Source organism: Hypanus sabinus, chromosome 1, assembly GCF_030144855.1.
Source record: "Hypanus sabinus isolate sHypSab1 chromosome 1, sHypSab1.hap1, whole genome shotgun sequence".
NCBI lineage: Eukaryota > Metazoa > Chordata > Chondrichthyes > Myliobatiformes > Dasyatidae > Hypanus > Hypanus sabinus.
This window is the reverse complement of record NC_082706.1, coordinates 746,946-770,596: the sequence shown is the minus strand read 5'-3', so window position 1 is coordinate 770,596 and position 23,651 is coordinate 746,946. Positions and strand designations below refer to the sequence as shown.

At 41.8% G+C, this 23,651-nt stretch overlaps 1 protein-coding gene across 2 annotated transcripts in view; it reads left to right on the top strand.

Annotated features, from left to right (window-relative positions):
• LOC132386487 (annexin A4-like) overlaps positions 1-23,651 on the top strand; it is a 137,644-nt gene that overhangs the window by 38,349 nt on the left and 75,644 nt on the right. For both annotated transcript variants that reach the window (XM_059958856.1, XM_059958805.1), the window contains exons 3-5: positions 7,378-7,465; positions 10,964-11,058; positions 18,369-18,482. In XM_059958856.1, coding sequence (XP_059814839.1) covers positions 7,378-7,465; positions 10,964-11,058; positions 18,369-18,482 — 297 coding nt within the window. The remainder of the gene's footprint in view (positions 1-7,377; positions 7,466-10,963; positions 11,059-18,368; positions 18,483-23,651) is intronic.

Below are 23,651 nucleotides of genomic sequence, written 5' to 3'. Positions count from 1 at the left end.
GCCGGTGGAGGGCCCACGTGTGTCCTTTCCCGTTGTCCCGGGATTGAGGCCCTACCACGGAAGGTGGCTTAGCTAAGGAAGAGATCACCACCGACGCCATTTCGAAGGATCGACATCATAAAACGGAAACGGGCAAGTTCTAAAAACATCATCTCTCTCTCCAACCAAAAGCTGCAGCTTGAATGAACTAAAGTGACTTTTATATTTCCATCGGACAATGCATTATCCCCTAGACAATGATCAAGCTATTTCTTATTGATTATTATTATACCCGCGCTTTTAGATTTAGTATTGACGACGTATATTATCTGTATGTTTGCATTGATATTATTTTTGTGTATTATTATCAATAAATACTGTTAAAAATAGTACCATCAGACTTCAACGGACCTCTCTATCTTTGCTGGTAAGTAACCCAGTTACGGGGGACGTAACATCTCGTATAGTGCTCTTTAGAACAACATAGCTGTCATTGTCTATTACTGAAAGTGCTCCTCTGTTCAGCCAAGGTGGCATGTAGAGGGTGAGAAACATTGTTCAGAATTGTCAGGATTTTCCATAGGATCCTTTGTTCTACCACAGCCTCCAGTGTGTCCAGTTTGACTTGTATAATAAAGCTATATAATAAAGCTAGCCGTTCTAATCAGTTTATGGAGCCTGTTGGCGTCTCCAGTGTTGATGCCATTGCCCCAGCACAGCACTGCATAAAAGAATACACTGGCGACAACATGTGAAGGAGAGACCTGCATACTCCAAAGGACCTCAGTCTCCTTAGGAAGTAGTGGCTAGTCTGGTCCCTCTTGTACTCAGCCCCTGTGTTGATGCTCCATTCAAGTGTGTCACCGGGTGCATCCTCAGGTGCTTGTAGGTCCTCACCATCAATAACAGATTGATTATTAAGTCTTATTAAGTCCATCACCATCTCCTTTGTCTTACTGATGATAAGCTGCAGATGATTCAGCTTGCACCATTTGATGAAGTCCTTCACCAGGGCCCTGTATTCATCCTCATTTCCTCCCTTTACACACCCAACTATTGCTGAGTCATCAGAGAATTTCTGCAAATGACATGACTCAGTGGTGTATCTAAAGTCCAATACAGTCCACTGTGAGGCTCCAGTGCTGCTTACAGCCACGTCTGACACACAGCTCTGAAGCCACACAAACTGTGGTCTGCCAGTCAGGTAGTCCATTTATTCAGGATATAATGGAAGTGCCAACCTGCAGTTAATGGATCTTTTCACCAGCAATGAGGGCTGTATGATATTGAAACACTTGAGAAATCAAAAAACATGATCCTCACAGTGCTGCCCTGGTTAATCAAATAGGAGTAGGCTCTGTTCAGCAGGTAGATGATGGCATTGTCGACTCCAGTGTGCTCCTGATAGACAAACTGCAGGGGATCAAGGGCTGATCTGACCAAGGGTTGGAGGTGAGCCAGAACTAGCCTCTCTAGGGTCTTCATGAAGTGTGATGCTATGTGCTTAGCCTCCTGCTCTATTTGCTTTACACTTGGGACTGTGGCTAAGCACAGCTCCAGTAACATCTTCAAATTTGCTGACAGCAGTACAGTTGTTGGCCAAATCAAAGTTTGTGAATCAGCAGAGGAGGGAGATTGAAAATCTTTGTTTTCTATGTTTCTAAAATCTGGCAGAGTGTGCTACAGTGACATCTTACTCAATGTAATCAAGACCAAGGAGCTGATTATCGACTTCAGAAGGAGGAAACCAGATTTCAATGAACTAGTCCTCATCAGGGGATCATGAGTGGAGTTGGTCAGCAATTTTAAATTAGAAACAAAGATAACTACAGCACAATACATGCCCTTCGGCCCACAAAGCTGTGCCGAACATGCCCCTACCTTAGAACTACCTCAGCTTTACCCACAGCCCTCTATTTTTCTAAGCTCCATATAGCCATCCAGGAGTCTCTTAAAAGACCCTATCGTTTCCGCATCCACCACTGCTGCTGGCAGCCCATTCCACACACTCACCACTCTCTGCGTATATATATAAAAAAAAACATCTTACCCCTGATATCTCCTCTGTACCTACTTCCAAGCAGCTAAAAACTATGCCCTCTCATGCTAGCCATTTCAACCCTGGGAAAAAGTCTCTGACTATCCACATGATCAATGCCTCTCATTATCTTGTACACCTCTATCAGGTTACCTCTCATCCTCCACCAATCAAAGGAGAAAAGGCCGAGTTCACTCAACTTATTCTCATAAGGCATGCTCCCCAATCCAGGTAACATCCTTGTAAATCTCCTCTGCACCCTTTCTGTGATTTCCACATCCTTCCTGTAGTGAGCTGACCAGAATTGAGCACAGTACTCCAAGTGGGGACTGACCAGGGCCCCATATAGCTGCAATATTATCTCTTGGCTCTGAAGCTCAATCCCATGATCAATGAAGGCCAATGCATGCTATGCCTTAACCACAGATTCAACCTGCATAGCAGCTTTGAGTTACCCCAAGATCCCTCTAATCCCCCACACTGCCAAGAGTCTTACCATTAATACTATATTCTACCCTCATATTTGACCTACCAAAATGAACCACCTCACACTTATCTGGGTTGAATTCCATCTACCAATTCTCAGCCCAGTTTTGCATTCTATCAATGTCGTGCTGTAACCTCTGACAGCCCTCCACAATATCCCCAACATCTCCAACCTTTGTGTCATCAGCAGACCTACTAACCCATCCCTCCACTTCCTCATCCAGGTCATTTATAAAAATCACAAAGAGTAGGGGTCCCACAACAGATTCCTGAGGCACACCATTCTGCCTCCATGCAGAATATGACCCACCTACAACCACTCTTTGCCTTCTGTGGGCAAGCCAGTTCTAGATCCACAAATCAATGTCCCCTTGGATGCCATGTCTCCTTACTTTCTCAATAAACCTTATATGGGGAACCTTATCAAATGCCTTGCTAAAATCCATATACACTACATCCATGGCTCTACATTCATCAATGTGTTTAGTCACATCCTCAAAATTCAATCAGGCTCGTAAGGCACGACCTGTCTTTGACAAAGCCAGGCTGACTATTCCTAATCATATTATGCTTCTCTAAATGTTCATAAATCCTGCCTGTCAGGATCTTCTCCATCTTTTTTTTTCAGTTCATTGTTCTTTTCACCTTGGTTGTTTGTCCATCCTGTAGGCTGATGTCTTTCATTGACTGTATTGTGTTTCTTGCATTTACCATAAATGCCCACAAGAAAACAAATCTCAGGGTTGCATATGGTGACATGTTTTCTATGATAATAAATTTACTTTGAATTTTGAATCCCATTCACCGGCACGTGGCCCATCGCCTACTCTGTACAAATCTGATTCACTGGCATGTGGTCCATCACCTCAAGGATCTAAATGCTGTTAGAATGCCTGTTTCCACCACGTTTTCAGACTGCATTCCAGACCTCAACCACCCTCTGGGTAAAAATAGTATTTTTCTGATCCCTTCTAAACCTTTTCTTGCCTTAAGACTGCACTTGGAGTACTGTGCTCAGTTTTGGTCACCTCACTACAGGAAGGATGTGGAAGCCATAGAAAGGGTGCAGAGAAGATTTACAAGGATGTTTCCTGGTTTAGGGAGCATGTCTTATGAAGATAGGTTGAGTGAACTCGGCCTTTTCTCCTTGGAACAACGGAGGATGAGAGGTGACCTTATAAAGGTGTACAGATGTTGAGAGACATTGATCGTGTGGGTAGTCAGAGGCTTTTTCCCAGGGCTGAAATGGCTGCCACAAGAAGACACATGTTTCAGGTGCTGGGGAGTAGGTACAGAGGAGATGTCGGGGGTAAGTTTTTTTTTACTCAGAGTGGTGAGTGCGTGGACTGGGCTGCCGGCAACGGTGGTGGAGGCGATTACGATAGGATTTTTTAGGAGACTTCTGGATAGGTACATGGAGTTTAGAAAAATATAGGGCTATAGGTAAGCCTAGTAATTTCCAGGGTAGGAACATGTTCGGCACAACCTTGTGGGCCAAAGGGCCTGTATTGTGCTGGAGGCTTTCTATGCTTCTATTTTTAAAAAAAAAACACCATCTGGTCTTGGACATCTCTGCCTGGGAAAAGTTTTCTTGCCATCTCTTTCCTCATTCATTAAAGATCCAGTTTCCAGTGTACTCTAACTGCCACAGAAGCTTTTCCCAGTTTATCAATATTGAAATTGGATTTCTTCCAATTCACACAATTACTTTCTGGGGTTATCCTTATCCCGTTCCATAATTATGTTGAAACATAATGAGTTATGGTTACTATCCTCGAGATGCCGACCTACTGCCTCTTCTTGCCTAGCTCCATTCCATAGGTTTACTCCAGCATTGTCCCATCCCTACCGAGATTTGCTGTGGAAGTTCTATCAGTAGTGGCTATCTCTTTATGGACAAATCGTGGCTTCTCCCTGAAAATCTATGTTTCTGGAGATTATAATTGGGTTTATTTTTATGTCTGAGAATAGAGGTTTATTTTAGTTATGATTGGAAGTTGGGATTTGGTGGCATTCATTTTCCCCTGAGCTGCATCTTTCATTTAATGGCTGCCTCTCATTAAACTGCACTACTGTGTAGAATGAGTAAAAAAAACACTCAACACTTACACATCCATCTGTTGTTAGGGAATCAGACTTAGCAGACAGCCAGCTGCAGTTGCTACTTCTATCTTTTGTTCCTCTGAACTCTTAAACTTGCACAGGATGAACATAGCATTTGGTACAAAAACAGAGGGGTAGCTAGAAAGATTGCACAGGATTTTGCACTGTAAATTGAGATGATTGTTGTGGCTTAAACAGTTTTATGCTGAAATGTCTTTGAAATCATTTCTTTCTAGTTCCAAGTGAGTAGAGACACACTCAGTGGTGATATTTTCCTTCACTAGTTCATTCACTTACATAAATGAAGGTCAGATACATTATTACAATTCATATAACCATATAACCATATAACAATCACAGCACGGAAACAGGCCATCTTGGCCCTCCTAGTCCGTGCCGAACCCTTAATCTCACCTAGTCCCACCTACCCGCACTCAGCCCATAACCCTCCACTCCTTTCCTGTCCATATACCTATCCAATTTTACCTTAAATGACACAACTGAACTGGCCTCTACTACTTCTACAGGAAGCTCATTCCACACAGCTATCACTCTTTGAGTAAAGAAATACCCCCTCGTGTTTCCCTTAAACTTCTGCCCCCTAACTCTCAAATCATGTCCTCTAGTTTGAATCTCCCCTACTCTCAATGGAAACAGCCTATTCACGTCAACAGTAAAGTAAAATTCATGGGGCATTGCATTTACAAGTAGATGACAGGGTCGAAATGATGGGTTCTGTACCTTGCAACTTGGTGGATTTTAAGTGCTGAGACATATTTATTATACAGTTAATATATTTCACAGCCCTTGCTCATTCCTGGGTAAATGATACTGAGTCAAATGTCTTGTCGAAGATGATGATATTGGTCAGAATTCCCGAGGAGTACCTTAAAACAATGTCTACCTGACATGGGAGCATTCTGAAGACTTGACCTACTGTGAAACGTTCCACCCTAAAAGGAACCGGTATTAAAGTATACTGCTGCTTCTCAGTGTTGTACTGGGTACAATCATATTGAAGGTTCCCTTGAATCTTGTCTGCACTCAGTGTTACAAACAGAACCAGCGTTCAAGATGCTGCACCAGACTAGTATTGGAAAAGCTGGGTTTTGGTTGGTTCCTCATCTTGTCAACCAATTGCAACCCTCTAAGCTTTCCTGATGACTATGTTCTAATTCTCTCCCATGTACAAACTTCAATTTTAATTGCTTCCTCTGACCACCTGACATTGTAAGGTTTTGAGGAGGATTGTCTCTGTCTCTGCCTCTACATTTTAAAAATGCTTTTTGTTACGAACCCCGTAACTGGGTCACTTACCAGCAAAGATAGAGAGGTCCGTTGAAGTCTGATGGTGCTATTTTTAACAATATTTATTAGTTAAAAATACACAAAAATAATATCAATGCAAACATACAGATAATATACGTCGTCAATACTAAATCTAAGAGTGCGGGTATAATAATAATCAATAAGAAATAGCTCTATTGTTTTCTAGGGGATAATGTATTGTCCGATGGAAACATAAAAGTCACTTAGTTCATTCAGGCTGCAGCCTTTTGGTTGGAGAGAGAGAGATTTTTAGAAACTTGCCAGCTTTCCTTTTTTATGATTTTGATCCGTCAGACGTCCCTTTGGTGTGGCCGTTCACTTGTGGCCTCTCCTTTAGCTAAGCCGTTCTTCCGTGATGAGCCCGCTACCCTGGCAAGGGAGGACGCACATGGGCCCTCACCGGCATTCGCTATAAAACGCTGTCACTGGCTTTCCAGCATTTCTCCTGGTGCGTCTAAAGGGGTTGTTCCCCAGACCCTCTTTTATCCTTACTCACGGGGTCTCAGATGTCAATCAGGTTGGGATGATGCAATCCCTCAACCAGCCCACTCTGGTCGTCCCCTGAGGGCTTCAATGAATAGTACAGTACTCAATACACAATTCTGGCTCCAAGAGACAATGGCCGTTATCCGTGGCTTTGTCTCGCTGAGGCCAGGACACATTCCAAAACCTTGTGGATTCTCTCTCATTTCCTGGGTCCCAGACCCGAATTAATAGCGATCTTGCGATTCTCAAAAAGGAGGGGGCGACTTTGTACCCTTCGGCCCCTCAGAGTTGTGGCACATTCGTAACATTTTCAAAACTGAGAAGATTTCATTGATATTAAGTTTTGTTTCATATCCATATAGCCATATAACAATTACAGCACGGAAACAGGCCATCTTGGCCCTTCTAGTCCGTGCCGACACTTACACTCACCTAGTCCCACTGGCCCATACTCAGCCCATAACCCTCCATTCCTTTGCTGTCCATATACCTATCCAATTTTACTTTAAATGACAATACCGAACCTGCCTCTACCACTTCTACCGGAAGCTCATCCACACAGCTACCACTCTCTGAGTAAAGGAATTCCCCCTCATGTTATCCTTAAACTTTTGCCCCCTAACTCTCAAATCATGTCCTCTTGTTTGAATCTCCCCTATTCTCAATGGAAAAAGCCTATCCACATCAACTCAATCTATCCCCCTCATTATTTTAAATACCTCTATCAAGTCCCCGCTCAACCTTCTATGCTCCAAAGAATAAAGACCTAACTTGTTCAGCCTTTCCCTGTAACTTAGGTGCTGATATTTATCATTTGATATTTAGAAAAATGAACTGTATGGTATTTGGTTAAGAATCCAAAAGATGAAGAATAAGATCAGGCTGGAAGAGTAGATCAGAATATAATACATTTACTTCTGTCAAATTATGTTAAAAAGACTTAATTTTCTCAACAGGTTGGACAACGAGGCACAGTCAAGGAATTTGCTGGGTTCAATTCCCAAGAAGATGCTGCCAAGTTAAGAAAAGCAATGAAGGGTTTGGGTATGTAGATTAGTGAGGTGTATTTTTAAACACTGCAGTGGTAATCTCTAGATAGCCGCTAAATGGAGGAAAATGTACACTTCTACAATATTTTAGTACTAGTTGTCCACCCCTCAGCCAACTGACCCAATACCCGATTTATAAAAAAACATTTAGTCTTTGCTTTGAATTCTGACACTCCAAAGTTGATACTTACTTTTTTGGGAAATTCATGTTTTACGCTGCCCTTTAAGAGAAGAAATATTTCTTCTTTAGCACTTCTAACTAGCCTCGGTGTAATATTATGCCCCATTTTTTTTTCTTTTCAAATCTTTTTATTATTATTATTATTCAAAAATAAACAGATACATCGAAGTAACAATACTTACAATACCTCAAAAAAAATTATCTTAAAGATTGAAAATTTTTGTGAATTAAAAAAAAAACCCTACTAAGCGAGGGGGAAAAAAGAAGAACCCATTGAGAGCACAACCCCAGAACCACGCATCATATAGAAAGCTTCTAAAAATAAATCTCAAACAGCCAACAAGAAGAAAAAATACATCAAAACAAAATTTACACTTAGATCGTGGGAGAAATCTATCAGTTAACTGAAATGATAGTAACGAGCAAATAAGCCCCATCTCTTCTCAAAATCAAATAGAGGTTCAAAGGTTCAACTTCTAATTTTCTCCAAACTGAGACACAGCATCACTTGAGAGAACCATTGTGACAAAGTAGGAGCAGATATATCCTTCCATTTCAACAAAATGGCCCTGCTAGCTATCAATGTAACAAACTCAATAACATGTTGGTCAGACAGAGAAATACCATCAATATTTTGAGGAATTATTCCAAAAAGCACAGTCAATTTATTAAGTTGTAAATTGATTCTAAGTGCTTTAGAAATTGTCGAAAAGCCTGACTTCCAGAATGGTTTTAATATAGAACATATGTGTCAGTGTGGCTATCTCAGTTTTACATCTATCACAATACTTGTCAACATTGGGGAATATTTTAGAAAGTCTCTTTTGTCCAATGGTAATGATGTACAATTTTAAATTGAATCAGTGAATGACTAGCACAGACCGAGGAAGAGTTAACCAACTTCAAAATCAGTGTCCAGTCCTCCCATATCAAAGTCAAATTGAGTTCTTTCTCCCAATCCTGTTTAATCTTAAGTAAAGGACGCTTATCCCATTGTGAAAATAAATTATAAATTCTTCCAATAGAACCTTTCATCAAGGGGGTTCATATTCATAATAGTATCTAACAAGTCAGCCTCCAGTATATAAGGAAAATTACTTAAATATTTTTGTAAAAAATGTCTAACTTGAAGATATTGTAAAAAGTGTGAAAAGTGTTCAAAAGACATCAATCTGCCTTCTTTAAATAAGTCCAAAAAAATTGGATCACTCCAGGAAGGTTTAAAAAAGTAATTACGATAAATTATACTACAAAGTTTAAATTTTTTAAGATTAAAAAAAAAATTGCGGAACTGGAGCCAAATTTGTGAAGAGTGCTTAACCACAGGATATAAATTTAAATTAGCAACTTTAGCTAATTGTATAGGTAGAGCAACTCCTAATAACAAAGTTAAATAAAACTGTTTCACAGCTCTCAGTTCCAGGTCTACCCAGATTGGCCAGTCATTCCTATCACCCCAATATACACAGAAGGACATATATCGCAAATTAACAGCCCTATTATTATGCCCCATTGTTCTTGACTCTCAACATCAGAGAAAAGTTTCTTCATATCCACCTATTCTGAACTTTTAATCATCTTGGATATCTTAATGAAATCTGCAGTTGATCTTCAGTGCTGGTGGGAATAGTAGCTTCAACGGTTTTGCAGTGGTGTTATTCTGTTGAACCACTAAAACGTGAAATATGACAAACTGAAGCTGGGGCAATAGTTCAACAAGAACTACCTTGGCAGCAATTGCTACATGCTGAGGTCAAATGGAATCCTGTAGTGAGAGAAGTTGAAAGGTGCTATAAACAGTCAATTTCCACCAAATATTCTGCGGCCAGAATTTAACCTTTTGCTAAATTAGGACTGGCTGCAGTTGTTATCCACTTCGACCTCACTAGCACATTGTCTTGCTCATGCATGGAATTTCCTCAAGTATAAACCCACAAACTTCCACTTTCTGTTGAATTCTGTCACAACATGGAAATATTTTATACTTGCTACTCGATGTCGAGCAAAGTTTCAGAATGAGCTATGCAGTTGCATTGGCTTTGTTCTGGGATCATAAGACTTCTTGAGTAACCTGTATTTTTGTTAAGCTCTCTCTTATTCTTTAAAGAATTGGGCATCACACAGATTATCCACCTCCAAACACTCTATGCTAGGACATTTCAAAAATGGGTGGCTTTGTCGTGTAGTGGTGAACATACTGATATTACACTGCAAGCAACCAGAGTTCAGTTCCTGCCACCCTCTTAAGGAGTTCAGATGTTCTCTCCTTGACTGTGTGTGTTTCCTGTGGGTGCTCCACTTCCCTCTCACATCCCAAAGATGTATGGGTTAGGAGGTTAATTGGTCACATGGATTTAATTAGGCCTATTACTGTGCTGCATTTCTAAATAAATAAATATTTTTTTTTAAAAGCCTTTCCCATGTGGTCTGTTTCATTGGCACTACACTGATGCAAGTTTCTCATTCCAGAGATATTTTCTTGCATCCAAAGTCCCCAGTTACTGAGTAGGATTAAGTCTTGTCTTCGGTTCATTAATTCAGGGTTTGGAATCCTGATCTGATAATTGAACTACTAGGCTGCTTTACCTCTCTGGCAGGACTACACTGGAGTTGCCATTGTGGGAGGGCCTAGTACAGCAGATAAGAGCATATTTGAAGTTGAAGAACAAAAAGATTAGAGTGAAGGAAGATAGTATAAAGTTTAGAAAGCTAAAAATTTGGACAGGATCTTTGAGGAATTTAAAGGAAGTAGAAGTCAACTTAAACAAATGCAGGAGAGCTGAAAGAGGCCATGAATTGTCCTTGAGTATGATCAAGGATAATTTCCAAGACATTTTGTAGAGGCTCTAGTGGGAGAGGGGAATAGTACCTAGGTATAGGGTAGGACCACTTAAAGTCAAGGGAAAGAACTTGTGCCATGAACGTACTGCTAGGAGATTGCTAGAAGCAGATTAGGACCACTACAGCAGGCATTTAGACAGGGCAAGTAGGGAATTGGGATACAGACCTTATGCAGGCATTTGGGATGATTTAGATTGGCATCATGGTTAGCCCAAATGTGGTGGGCCAAAAGGCCTGATCTTGAGCCTTACCGTTCTATATTCTTCAATGTTCATGATTTCCTGGAGTTGAAATCTCTCAAAGAACAGGGATACTCAAAGGTATTGTATGATCCTGGGACTTTCTGCTCTATGGTCTGTCTCCAACTGACTATTCAAGATTCTTTCATTCTTTCTAGAGTTTTCTGGTTCTAAACACAGGATTTAATTTTATGCTTTTTAGACCATAACACTGAAATTTGATATTGTGTAGGTACTGATGAAGATGCCATCATTGAAGTCTTAGCCAAAAGGACTATCGCTCAGAGGCAGCAGATCAAGCTGGACTTCAAGACAGCTTTTGGCAGGGTATGTTCTCTACTGCAGTATTTCCGTACCTGACTAACATGTACAGCCTTCAAAGTACCATGAAATACACTAATAGCCAATGTTAATATTGAACACTTTAATCCATTGCAGGTCTTGGAGAAAAGAGTTGCCAGGAAACTGGTTTGCTGTATTTAATGAATTTGAAACTTGGATGAATGACATCCAGCCAGCAGAGAATTTATTTGTGATCATTGTGCTTATTTCAACTGTGCAGTGCAAATTTGCTAGTGTAGTCCAAAAGAGCAATTCGGGATGCAATAAAGTATCTTAATTTTATTCCTGCTGTTCATGATAGATTATATATTAATAGGCTTTAGCTGAAAGATTTTTTGACTATTTTTCTGAATATGGTAATTAAATCCTTTCCTTCCTCTCATCCTTTTGAGAAACATCTGATTATACCCATCACAAACAAGACATAATCTGCTAATGCTGGAAATCTAAGCAATACACACAAAATGCTGGAGAAACTCAGCAGACCAAGCAGCATCTATGGAAAGAGTACAGCTGGCATTTCAGGCCGAGACCCTTCATTAGAACCGGAGGAAAAAAAGATGAGTTAGTAAGAAGGTGGGGGAGGGGAGGAAGAAACACAAGGAGATATTGTGAGGCCAGGAGAGGGAGTAGGAGGGAAGTAAAGAGCTCGGAAGTTGGTGAAAGAGATGAAGGCTCTGATAGAAGAGGACGAAGCCAAGGAAGAAAGAAAAGGGGGAGGAGCACCAGAGAGAGGTGATTGGCAGGTAAGGAGATAAAGTGAGAGAAAGAAATGGGAATACTGAGAGGTAGAGGGCCATAACCAGAAGTTCAAGAAATCAATGTTCATGCCGTCAGGTTGGAGGCTACCCAGATGGATAGAAAATGTTGCTCCTCCAACCTGAGTGTGGCCTCATTGTGTCAGTAGAGGAAGCTACTGAGGAAACGTAGAGGAAACATAAAATGTTCTATACAGCACAGTACGGGCCCTTCGGCCCACAATGTTATGCTGACCCTTAAGCCCTGCCTCCCATATAACCCCCCCACCTTAATTTCCTCCATATACCTGTCTAGTAGTCTCTTAAATTTCACTTGTGTATCTGCCTCCACCACTGACTCAGGCAGTGCATTCCACACACCAGCCACTCTCTGAGTAAAAAAAACCTTCCTCTAATATCTCCCTTGAACTTTCCACCCTTTACCTTAAAGCCATGTCCTCTTGTATTGAGCATTGGTGCCCTGGGGAAGAGGTGCTGGCTGTCCACTCTATCTATTCCTCTTAATATCTTGTATACCTGTATCATGTCTTCTCTCATCCTCCTTCTCTCCAAAGAGTAAAGCCCTAGTTCCCTTCATCTCTGATAATAATGCAAACTGTCTAAACCAGGCAGCATCCTGGTAAATCTCCTCTGTACCCTTTCCAATGCTTCCGCATCCTTCCTATAGTGAGGCGACCATACTGGACCAGTACTCCAAGTATGGCCTAACCAGAGTTTTATAGAGCTGCATCATTATCCCGCAACTCTTAAACTCTATCCCTTGACTTATGAAAGCGAACACCCCATAAACTTTCTTAACTACCCTATCTACCTGTGAGGCAACTTTCAGGGATCTGTGAACATGTATCCCCAGATCCCTCTGCTCCTCCACACTACCAAGCATCCTGCAATTTACTTTGTACTCTGCCTTGGATTTTGTCCTTCCAAAGTGTAACCACCTCGCACTTCTCCGGGTTGAACTCCATTTGCCACTTCTCAGCCCACTTCTGCATCCTATCAATGTTTCTCTGCAGTCTTCGACAATCCTCAACACTATCCACAACACCACCAACCTTTGTGTCATCTGCAAACTTGCCAACCCACCCTTCTACCCCCCACATCCAGGTTGTTAATAAAAATCACAAAAAGTAGAGGTCCCAGAACAGATCCTTGTGGGACACCACTAGTCACAACCCTCCAATCCAAATGTACTCCCTCCAGCACGGCTCTCTGCTTTCTGCAGGCAAGCCAATTCTGAATCCACCAGGCCAAACTTCCCTGGATCCCATGCCTTCTGACTTTCTGAATAAGCCTACCATGTGGAACCTTGTCAAATGCCTTACTAAAATCCATGTAGATCACATCCACTGACCTACCCTCATCTATATGCCTGTTCACCTCCTCAAAGAACTCTATCAGGCTTGTTAGACATGATCTGCCCTTCACAAAGCCATGCTGACTATCCCTGATCAGACCATGATTCTCTAAATGCCCATAGATCCTATCTCTAAGAATCTTTTCCAACAGCTTTCCCACCACAAATGTAAGGCTCACTGGTCTATAATTACCTGGTCTATCCCTACTACCTTTTTTTTAAAAAAAAGTGGCATTTCTTAATTCTACTTCCCATTCACATTCTGATATGGAAGTCCATGGCTTCCTCTACTGTCGTGATGAGGCCACACTCCGGTTAGAGGAGCAACACCTTGTATTCCGTCTGGGTAGCCTCCAACCTGATGGCATAAACATTGATTTCTCGAACTTCAGGTAATGCCCCCCTGCTTTAATCTTTGTCCATTCTTATTTCCCTCTCTCACCTTGTCTCCATACCTCCCCTTCACCTCCCTCTGGTGCTCCTCCCTTTTCTTTCTTCCATGGCCTTCTGTCCTCTCCTATCAGATTCCTCCTTCTCCAGCCTTGTATCTCTTTCACCAAACAACTTGTCAGCTCTTTACTTCAACCCCTTCCCCCACCCCGTTTTCACCTATCACCTTGTGTTTCTTCTGCCCCTCCTCCATCTTCTTACACTGACTCATCGTCTTTTTTTCTCTCCAGTCCTGATGAAGGGTCACTGCCTGAAATGTCGACTGTATTCTTTACCATAGATGCTGCCTAGCCTGCTGAGGTCCTCCAGTATTGTTTAAAAATGCAAACACGAGGAAATCTGCAGATGCTAGAAATTCAAGCAACACACACAAAATGCTGGTGGAACGCAGCAGGCCAGGCAGCATCTATAGGAAGAAGTACAGTCGATGTTTCAGGCTGAGACCCTTCATCAGGACTAACTGAAGGAAAAGATAGTAAGAGATTTGAAAGGGGGAGGGGGAAATCTGAAATGATAGGAGAAGACAGGGAGGGGAGGAGCTGGAAAGTTGATTGGCAAAAGGGATACACAGCTGAAGAAGGGAAAGGTTCATGGGACGGGAGGCCTAGGGAGAAAGAACAGGGGAGAGGAGCACCAGAGGGAGATGGAGAACAGGCAAGGAGTGATTGTGAGTGGGGCAGAGAGGGGTAAAAAAGAAAGAAAGGAGAGAATAAAGTGGGGGGAATAATAAATAAGGGATAAGGTAAGAAGGGGAGAAGGGGCATTAACAGAAGTTAGAGAAATCAGTGTTCATGCCATCAGGTTGGAGTCTGCCCAGACGAAATGTAAGGTGTTGTTCTTCCAACCTGAGTGTGGCTTCATCTTGACAGTAGAGGAGGCCATGGATAGACATCTCAGAATGGGAATGGGACGTGGAATTAAAATGTGTGGCCACTGGGAGATCCTGCTTTCTCTGGCAGACAGAGCGTAGCTATTCAGCGGGGTGCAGTCTTCTATATATTGGTGAGACTCTATGCAGACTGGGAAACCATTTCACTGAACACCTACACTCTGCCTGCCAGAGAAAGCAGGATCTCCCACTTTCAAATCTCTTACTATCTTTTCTTTCAGTTAGTCCTGACGAAGGGTCTGGGCCCAAAACATCGACTGTACTTCTTCCTATAGATGCTGCCTGTCCTGCTGCTTTCCACCAGCATTTTGTGTTTGTTCCTCCAGTATTGTGTGTGATCTAAACCCATTTTAGCTTTAACTATTATGGTTCAGCGTAAAGTATAGTTTAAAAAGGCCATTTTCAAGCTTGATGTTAAACTGAGGCTCACCTGTTTTCTTGGGTTAATATACAAGACCCTATGGCACTACTTTGAGTTCTTCCTTAACCATTACATGTATTTTAGATTAAAGAAGGGGTTTATTTGCATGTTATTTTCTTGTCACTTAAGAAATTTTGCTATGTGATGATTGGTTGAATGCTAATGATGCCACAGGCAATTCACAAAAAGTTGAACAAAGAACATGGCCCAGCATATCTACACTGACTAGGGAGTTACAGGTCTGTACAATAGTAAATTCAACTTCCGTGCCTCTTGCTTCTAAAATCTGTCAAGTTATTTGGCTGCTGTGCTCTGATCTGACTCTGCTGCCTTCAGTTGAATATTTTTCAAGCAGCTTGTTTGATTATAGAGCTGTACTTAAATTGGACACCAGTGGTTACTGCTTTTTATCAATAACTAAAAGGATTAGAACGTTCAGCAGGTTGGAGGAAGGTGGATGCAGGGTGTAATCTCATGATTCCTCAGTGCTTACAGCTAGAGTGCATTGCGTAATTACTCAAACCTTTTTGCCAAATTTTGAGTCAACAGCTTTATTTAAAAGAAAAAGCATTCATACTAAAACACCACACACAAAATGATGGAGGAATTCAGCATGTCAGGCAGCAGCTACGGAACAAAATAAACAGTCAACATTTTAGGCTGAGACTCCTCAAGAGAAACTGTTTAGCATCTGCAGAATCTCTTGTGCTCATACCAGAACATTGATATTGTTTATATTTAATACCAGACACCTCTTGCCTTATCAGTGTATCCTCTTTCTTTCTTCCTTTAAATCCCCCCCATTTAAGTCTGCGTTTGGTGTCTAGAATCATTTAGCACAATATGAAGCTGTATGGTTCTTGTGGTAGGTCTATGAACAACATTCATTTCAATCCCTTTCACCTTTCTTTCCACTGCCTTACAAAAATAATCACTTATGAGATTTCCCATTTTGAAAACCACAATTAAATCTGATCCACTCCACTTTTAACAGATCATACCAACTACATTTTCCTTCAATATGCAGCTACAAAAAGTATAGCTAATACTTCCCCATGACTTCTCTCTTGCATACCCTCACATCTTCTCTAACTTTGTGTTTCAAGAACAATCCCAAACTATACCTTCACATAAAAATTCCTTGAATTGCACTCAAGAACTCTGATAGATTTCTCAATCCAGTGTGTGGAAGGTTTTATTAGTAACCATCTTGCATCTCTATCTTCCTTTCCTCTTTCTTCTCAGTCATCCTGTCATAACCCATAAGGTTCAGAAAGTCTCCTCAAATCTCCTCATTGTTTTTGAAGAAAACCTAGTTATCCAATTTTTCTATAGTAGTGTAGTGGTTAGCGCAATGCTATTACAGCTCGGAGTATCAGAGTTGGGAGTTCAATCCCAGTGTGCTCTGTTAGGAGTCTGTACATCCCTGCCTCTGTGTGTGGGGGTTTTCTCTAGGTGCTCACGCTTCCTCCCGCAGTCCAAAAGACCCACTGGCTAATAGGTTAATTGGTCATTGTAAATTGTGTTGTGATTAGGCTAGGATTAAATCATGAGATGCCGTCAGTGCATCTCAAAAGGTCAGAAGTGCCTATTCCTCATTGTATCTCTACATAAAATAAAATTTGTGTAACCCCTTTATTATGGCAGCCCTCTGACTAGATTTTGCATTTTAGCAGGTATTCTACACTTTAGAGTAAAGTTAACTAGACCTGTTCCTATTTCTACAAGTGACTAGAGCCGTGTTTAAAATGCCAACCACAATTGCAAGAGTCTAAGTTTTGCAAATGAGAAACTGTAATTGGATAGCATAATTAATCACAAGATGTGGCCAGCATTTATTGGTCTTCCCTAGTTGCCCCATGACATGAACTTTCTTCCAGGCCGCTTTGAGAACTATTAGAGGTAAATAAAATCTTGGTTCCAATATAAACCACAAAAATTGTGGAAGATTTCAGTACTTGAGACTATTTATTAGTGAATCTGACAATTCCTATCAAGTATTACAGAATTAATTCTTCAATCTAAATTGCTTAAATGCATTAGCTTTTTTTTAAAACATTCTCCATGCTGACAGTCACCATCCCTAGACCATAAGACATAGCAGAATTAAGCAATTTGGCCCGTGGGGTCTACTCCACCATTCAATTTTGGCTGAGCTTTTTTCCCCCTCCTCAGCCCCACTCCACAGCCTTCTCCCCATAATCTTTGATGCCGTATCCGATCAAGACCCTATCAAGCTCTGCCTTATGGAGACCCAATGACCTGTTCTCCACAGCTGCTTTGTAATAAATTCCACAAATTCACCACTATGGCTAAAGAAATTGCTCAGCATCTGTTTTAAATGGATGCCCCTCTATCCTGAGGCTGTACCCTCTTATCCTGGACACCCCCACCATAGAAAACATCCTTTTCACATCTACAGTCTAGGCCTTTCAACATTCAAAAGGTTTCAATGAAATTCTCTTTTTCCCCACCCCACCCCCAACCACCCCCTATTCCTTCTGACTTCCAGCGAGCACAGACCCAGAGCTATCAAATGTTCCTTATATGATAGCCCTTTCATTCTGGGAATCATCCTTGTGAATCTCCTCTGAACTCTCTCCAATGCCAGCATATCTTTTAGATGAGGAGCCCGATACTCAAGGTGGGGCCTTACTAGCACCTTATAAAGCCTTAGCATCACATCCCTGCTTTTATAGTCCAGATCATTTGAAATGAATACTAACATTGCATTTGTCTTCCTCACCACTGACTCTACTAGACTATTGGTGATATGCTTGGAGAGGTCAAAACATTGTGTCAGAAGTAGCAGTAAAGTATGCGAACAATATTATGATAGGTGGAGGGGCAGGTAGTTTTGTGGAACTGTTAAATTCTGGCTGCCAGAGGTATAGGGGATCTGAGGTGATCCAGAGTATCTGTGAAAGTCACTAAAATAATGTAATTATCAATGAGGCAACTATCCTGCATGAACAAAAATTGCTAAGAAGGAATTTTTTTAAACTTGTGTGCTTGCGCAATCACCAGGGAAATATGAGGATGTTCTCATGAGAGGCAGTGATATGGAGAAGTTCAAACTAAGAACTTTATAGAAATCCTTTGTTTGTGTTATCCTTGCACAGAAAGTAGCACTTTGAAGTTGAGGACAGGCCTCATCTAATCCCTAGGTAATTTTATGTTGGTGCTGGTTGTTTTAGGATATTTTTCTTTGTAGTCTACACCCAGATAACATCCCAACAACCGCTCTTGCCAATTGCTCTTGCTTGACTGTTCTAGTTAAATGTTTATTGATTTAATTATTCTCCTCATTTGGCAGGTGTACCTTTTAAAATGTTCAATAAATGATTTTGTTTAAGCTTGGGACTGGAGTTAATTAACTGACTATCTGTTTGGTGTCTTCTCTTTCCCCACTCTCCCATCCAGGACTTGATTAGTGATCTCAAGTCTGAACTATCTGGAAATTTGGAGATGGTAGTTCTTGGACTGATGATGACTCCTGATGTGTATGATGCACATGAGCTAAAGAAGGCAATAAAGGTTTGTGAACTTGCTCCCTATAAATAGTTGAGTCGCTTGGGAGAGGATGATTGCAAATAAAGCATGTATAGTTGACAATGAAATATATACTATACTTAATAAGTACAGCTAAAACAGATGAAAAAATACTGAAGTAATGTTCATGGGTTCATTGTCCATTCAGAAATCTGATGGTGAGGGAAAGAAGCTGTTCCTGAAACATTGAGTGTGTGTCTTCAGGCTCCTCTACCTCCTCTTGATGGTAGCAAAAGGAAAAAGGCATGTCTTGGTAATAGATCCCATCTTCTTTTTAAGGCATCACCTTTTGAAGGTGTCCTGGATGCTAGGGAGGCTAGTGTCTATAATGGAGCTGGCTGTTCACTGAATTCTGAGCCCTTGCAATCTGTTCTCATTGTTTAATGAAATTGTTGAAATTAATTAAACAAGGAGATTACAGTTATACAGTCTTAGGTCTGACAACACACACAAAATGCTGGTGGAACACAGCAGGCCAGGCAGCATCTATAGGGAGAAGCACTGTGACGTTTCAGGACGAAGGCTCTTGGCCCGAAACGTCGACAGTGCTTCTCCCTATAGATGCTGCCTGGCCTGCTGTGTTCCACCAGCGTCTTGCGTGTGTTGTTTGAATTTCCAGCATCTGCAGATTTCCTCGTGTTCAGTCTTGGGTCTGGTTCACTTTCTATACCTAATCCAGGTTGACATTGAGGAATGTTCTTGGTTCCTAGCAGTGGACATCAGTAGCCTGTACTGGTTCAACTATGTAGACACCGTGGTCAGATCAGAGGTGTCAATGTTGCATCTAAATAAAGGAGACTACGGAGCCACGAGGGAAGAGCTGGCCAAAGTTAAATGGGCGGATGCCCTGGCAGGAAAGACAGTGGATCAGCAGTGGCAGATATTCTTGGGGATAATACAAAAGATGCAAAAGCAGTTCATTCCAATGAGAAGAAAGGATTCAAAGAGGGGGAAGGGGCCACAGTGGTTGACAAAGGAAGTCAGAGATTGTATAGCATTAAAGAAAAAAAAGTATGACAGGGCTAAGATGAGTGGGAATACAGATGATTGGGAAAGTTTTAAGGAACAGCAGATCTTAACTAAAAAAGCAATACGGAGAGAAAAAATCAGGTATGAGCTCAGTCTAGCCAGGAATATAAAAGGGGATAGCAAAAGCTTTTTTTAGCTATGTGAAGAGAAAGAAGATAGTTAAGAACAATGTTGGCCCCTTGAAGAATGAATTGGGAGAAATTGTTATGGGAAACAGGGAAATGGCAACAGAATTTAATGCGTACTTTAGATCTGTCTTCACCGGGGAGGACACAAGCAATCTCCCAGATGTATGGATGGGCCAGGGTCATAAGATATCAGAGGAATTGAGACAGATTGACATTAGGAAAAAAACTGTGATGAGTAGACTGGTAGGACTGAAGGCTAATAAATCCCCGGGTCCAGATGGTCTGCATCCGAGGGTTCTAAAAGAGGTGGCTCAGGAAATTGCAGATGCATTGGTAATCATTTTCCAATGTTCCTTAGATTCAGGATCAGTTCCTGAAGATTGGAGAGTGGCTAATGTTATCCCACTTTTCAAGAAGGGAGGGAAGGAGAAAACGGAGAACTATTGCCCTGTTAGCCTAACGTCAGTAGTGGGGAAGATGCTTGAGTCCATTATTAAGGACGAAATAGTGGCACATCTTGATGGCAGAAATAGGATTAGGCCGAGCCAGCATGGATTTACCAAGGGCAAATCATGCTTGACTAATTTGTTGGAGTTTTTTGAGGGTGTAACAAGGATGTTAGACGAGGGTAAGCCAGTGGATGTTGTGTACCTAGATTTTCAGAAGGCATTCGTTAAGGTGCCACACAGGAGATTGGTGAGTAAAATCAGAGCTCATGGCATTGGGGGCAGGGTTTCAACATGGATAGAAAACTGGTTGGCAGATAGAAAGCAAAGGGTAGCAGTGAATGGGTGTTTCTCAGACTGGCTGGAGGTGACTAGTGGGGTACCATAGGGCTCTGTATTGGGACCACAGCTCTTTACGATTTATGTCAATGATTTAGATGAGGGCATTGAAAACTATATCAGCAAGTTTGCTGACGATACTAAACTGGGTGGCAGTGTGACATGCGAAGAGGACGTTAGGAGAATACAGGGAGACTTGGATAGGCTGGGTGAGTGGGCAGATACTTGGCAGATGTCATTCAATGTGAATAAATGTGAAGTTATCCACTTTGGAAGCAGGAACAAGAGGGCAGAGTATTGTCTGAACGGTGTCGAGTTAGGTAAGGGAGAAATGCAAAGAGACCTAGGAGTCCTAGTTCATCAGTCAACGAAGGTGAATGAGCAAGTGCAACAGGCAGTGAAGAGGGCAAATGGAATGTTGGCCTTTATTACAAGGGGAATTGAGTACAAGAGCAAGGATGATCTTTTGCATTTGTACAAGGCCCTGGTGAGACCACACCTGGAATATTGTGTACAGTTTTGGTCTCCAGGTTTAAGGAAGGACATTCTAGCAATTGAGGAAGTGCAGCGTAGATTCACTAGGTTGATTCCTGGGATGGCAGGGCTGTCTTACGCAGAGAGATTGGAGAGATTGGGCTTGTACACGCTGGAATTGAGGAGATTGAGAGGGGATCTGATTGAAACGTTTAAGATAATTAAAGATTTGATAGGATTGAGGCAGGAAATATGTTCCAGATGTTGGGAGAGTCCAGTACCAGAGGGCATGGATTGAGAATAAGAGGTCAGTTATTTAAAACAGAGTTGAGGAAGAGCTTCTTCTCCCAGAGAGTTGTGGAGGTGTGGAATGCACTGCCTCGGAAGACGGTGGAGGCCAATTCTCTGGATGCTTTCAAGAAGGAGCTAGATAGATATCTGATGGATAGGGGAATCAAGGGATATGGGGACAAGGCAGGGACTGGGTATTGATAGTGAATGATCAGCCATGATCTCAGAATGGCAGTGCAGACTCGAGGGGCCGAATGGTCTATTTCTGCACCTATTGTCTATTGAAAGCACACCTACTTCCTCAGAAGGTTAAAGAAATTCAGCATGTCCCTCTTTACTCTCACTAAGTATTACAAAAGCACTGTAAAAATCATCAGCCTATGGTGGTTGTCCACGTGTCAGATGATGATAGTAAACCTGTGTGGGAGAGTTTTTAAAGTGGAAAAGGCAGTTCCACTCCCTCAATCTCAGAAATCCAAGTCCAGTGGCACAAAGAGACATCACAGGCTAAGGTCTCCTTGGTTGCAGTGGATGGCCATAACATCTTCTGTGCCTAATCATGCCCTTTGCTCTCTATGGACTATTGTAGAACTACCTTCCTGGCTGTAGTATAAGGCCACTGGCTACCCTCACCAGAAATCAGTCTATATGTTTATGTTAACTGCTCTGTCCAAGATGGTAAGAAACTGTAGAGATGTGAATGCATATTATTAAAAACTAGCCTTCCCTCGGTGGACTCTGTAACACTAAAGCAGCCAACATAATCATTTCCCAGACATCCTCTCTTCTCCCCCCACCCCCCACAAGGCAAAAGATACAAAAACCTGAAAGCATAGGTCACCAGGCTCAAGGACAGCTTCCATCCTGTTACTGAATAGATCTTTTAGGATGGATTCGTGACCTCACCATTTACCTTATCTTGGCTTTGCACCTCATTGTCTATCTGCACTGCACCTGCTCTGAAGCACTCTGTTTTGCATTCTGTTATAACTTTTCAGCTGATGTATTGAAGTAGCAAAGGAACAGCAGAAATGGCATGCAAAACTATTTTCCACTGTACCTCTATACCAGGCCATGCTGCAGCCAGTTGATATACTGTCCACTACACATCTATAGAAGTTGGCTAAAGGTTCAAACATCATGGCTAATCTTTGCAAACACCTAAGAAAGTAGAAGTGTTTTTAATTTTAATGCCTCAACTAGTAAAAGCAAGTATGCCGTATGTCTTCTTAACCACCCTATCAGCCTATGAACATAGACCCCAAGATTCCTCTGCTCATCATAATCATTAAGGGTCTTGCCATGAACTGTGTACTATCTTAGCATTTTATGGTCCAAAGTGCAACACTTAACATTTGGCTGGGTTAAATTCCATATGTCATTTCTCTGCTATGTATGCTACAGATCTGTGTCCCACCGTATTCTTTGCCAGTCTTTTACTCTATCCACAAACACCAATCTCAGTATAATCTGTAAACTTACTAGCCACCCATCTAAGTTTTCATCCTGTCCTTAATATACATCACAAATACAGAGGCCTCAGTATAAATCCTTGTGGATACCACCAATAACAGACCTCCAGCTAGAATGTGTCCCTTTGACCACTACCCTCTGTTTCAGTAATTAATAATTCTGTGATATAAACTGTACACAATGGCATATGTTGATTTATTACTGTAAGTTATGATAAATTAATCTTGATATTTGATAAGGTTCCACATGGTAGGCTTATTCAGAAAGTGAGAAGGAATGGGATCCAGGGAAGTTTGGCCAGGTGGATTCAGAATTGGCTTGCCTGCAGAGATCAGACGATCATGGTGGAGGGAGTACATTCGTATTGGAGGGTTGTGACTAGTGGGGTCCCACAAGGATTGGTTCTGGGACCTCTACTTTTTGTGATTTTTATTAACGACGCAGAGGGATCTGGGGGTACATGTCCACAGATCCCTGAAAGTTGCCTCACAGGTAGATAGGGTAGTTAAGAAAGCTTATGGGGTGTTTAGCTTTCATAAGTCAAGGGATAGAGTTTAAGAGTCGCGAAGTAATGATGCCGCTCAATAGAACTCTGGTTAGGCCACACTTGGAGTACTGTGTCCAGTTCTGGTCGCCTCACTACAGGAAGGATGTAGAAGCATTGGAAAGGGTACAGAGGAGATTTACCAGGATGCTGCCTGGTTTAGAGAGTATGTATTATGATCAGAGATTAAGGGAGCTAGGGCTTTACTATTTGGAGAGAAGGAGGATGAGAGGAGACATGATAGAGGTGTATAAGATATTAAGAGGAATAGACAGAGTGGACAGCCAGTGTCTCTTCCCCAGGGCACCACTGCACAGTACGTGGTTTTAAGGTAAGGGGAGGGAAGTTCAAGGGGGATATTAGAGGAAGGTTTTTCACTCAGAGAATGGTTGGTGCGTGGAATGCACTGCCTGAGTCAGTGGTGGAGGCA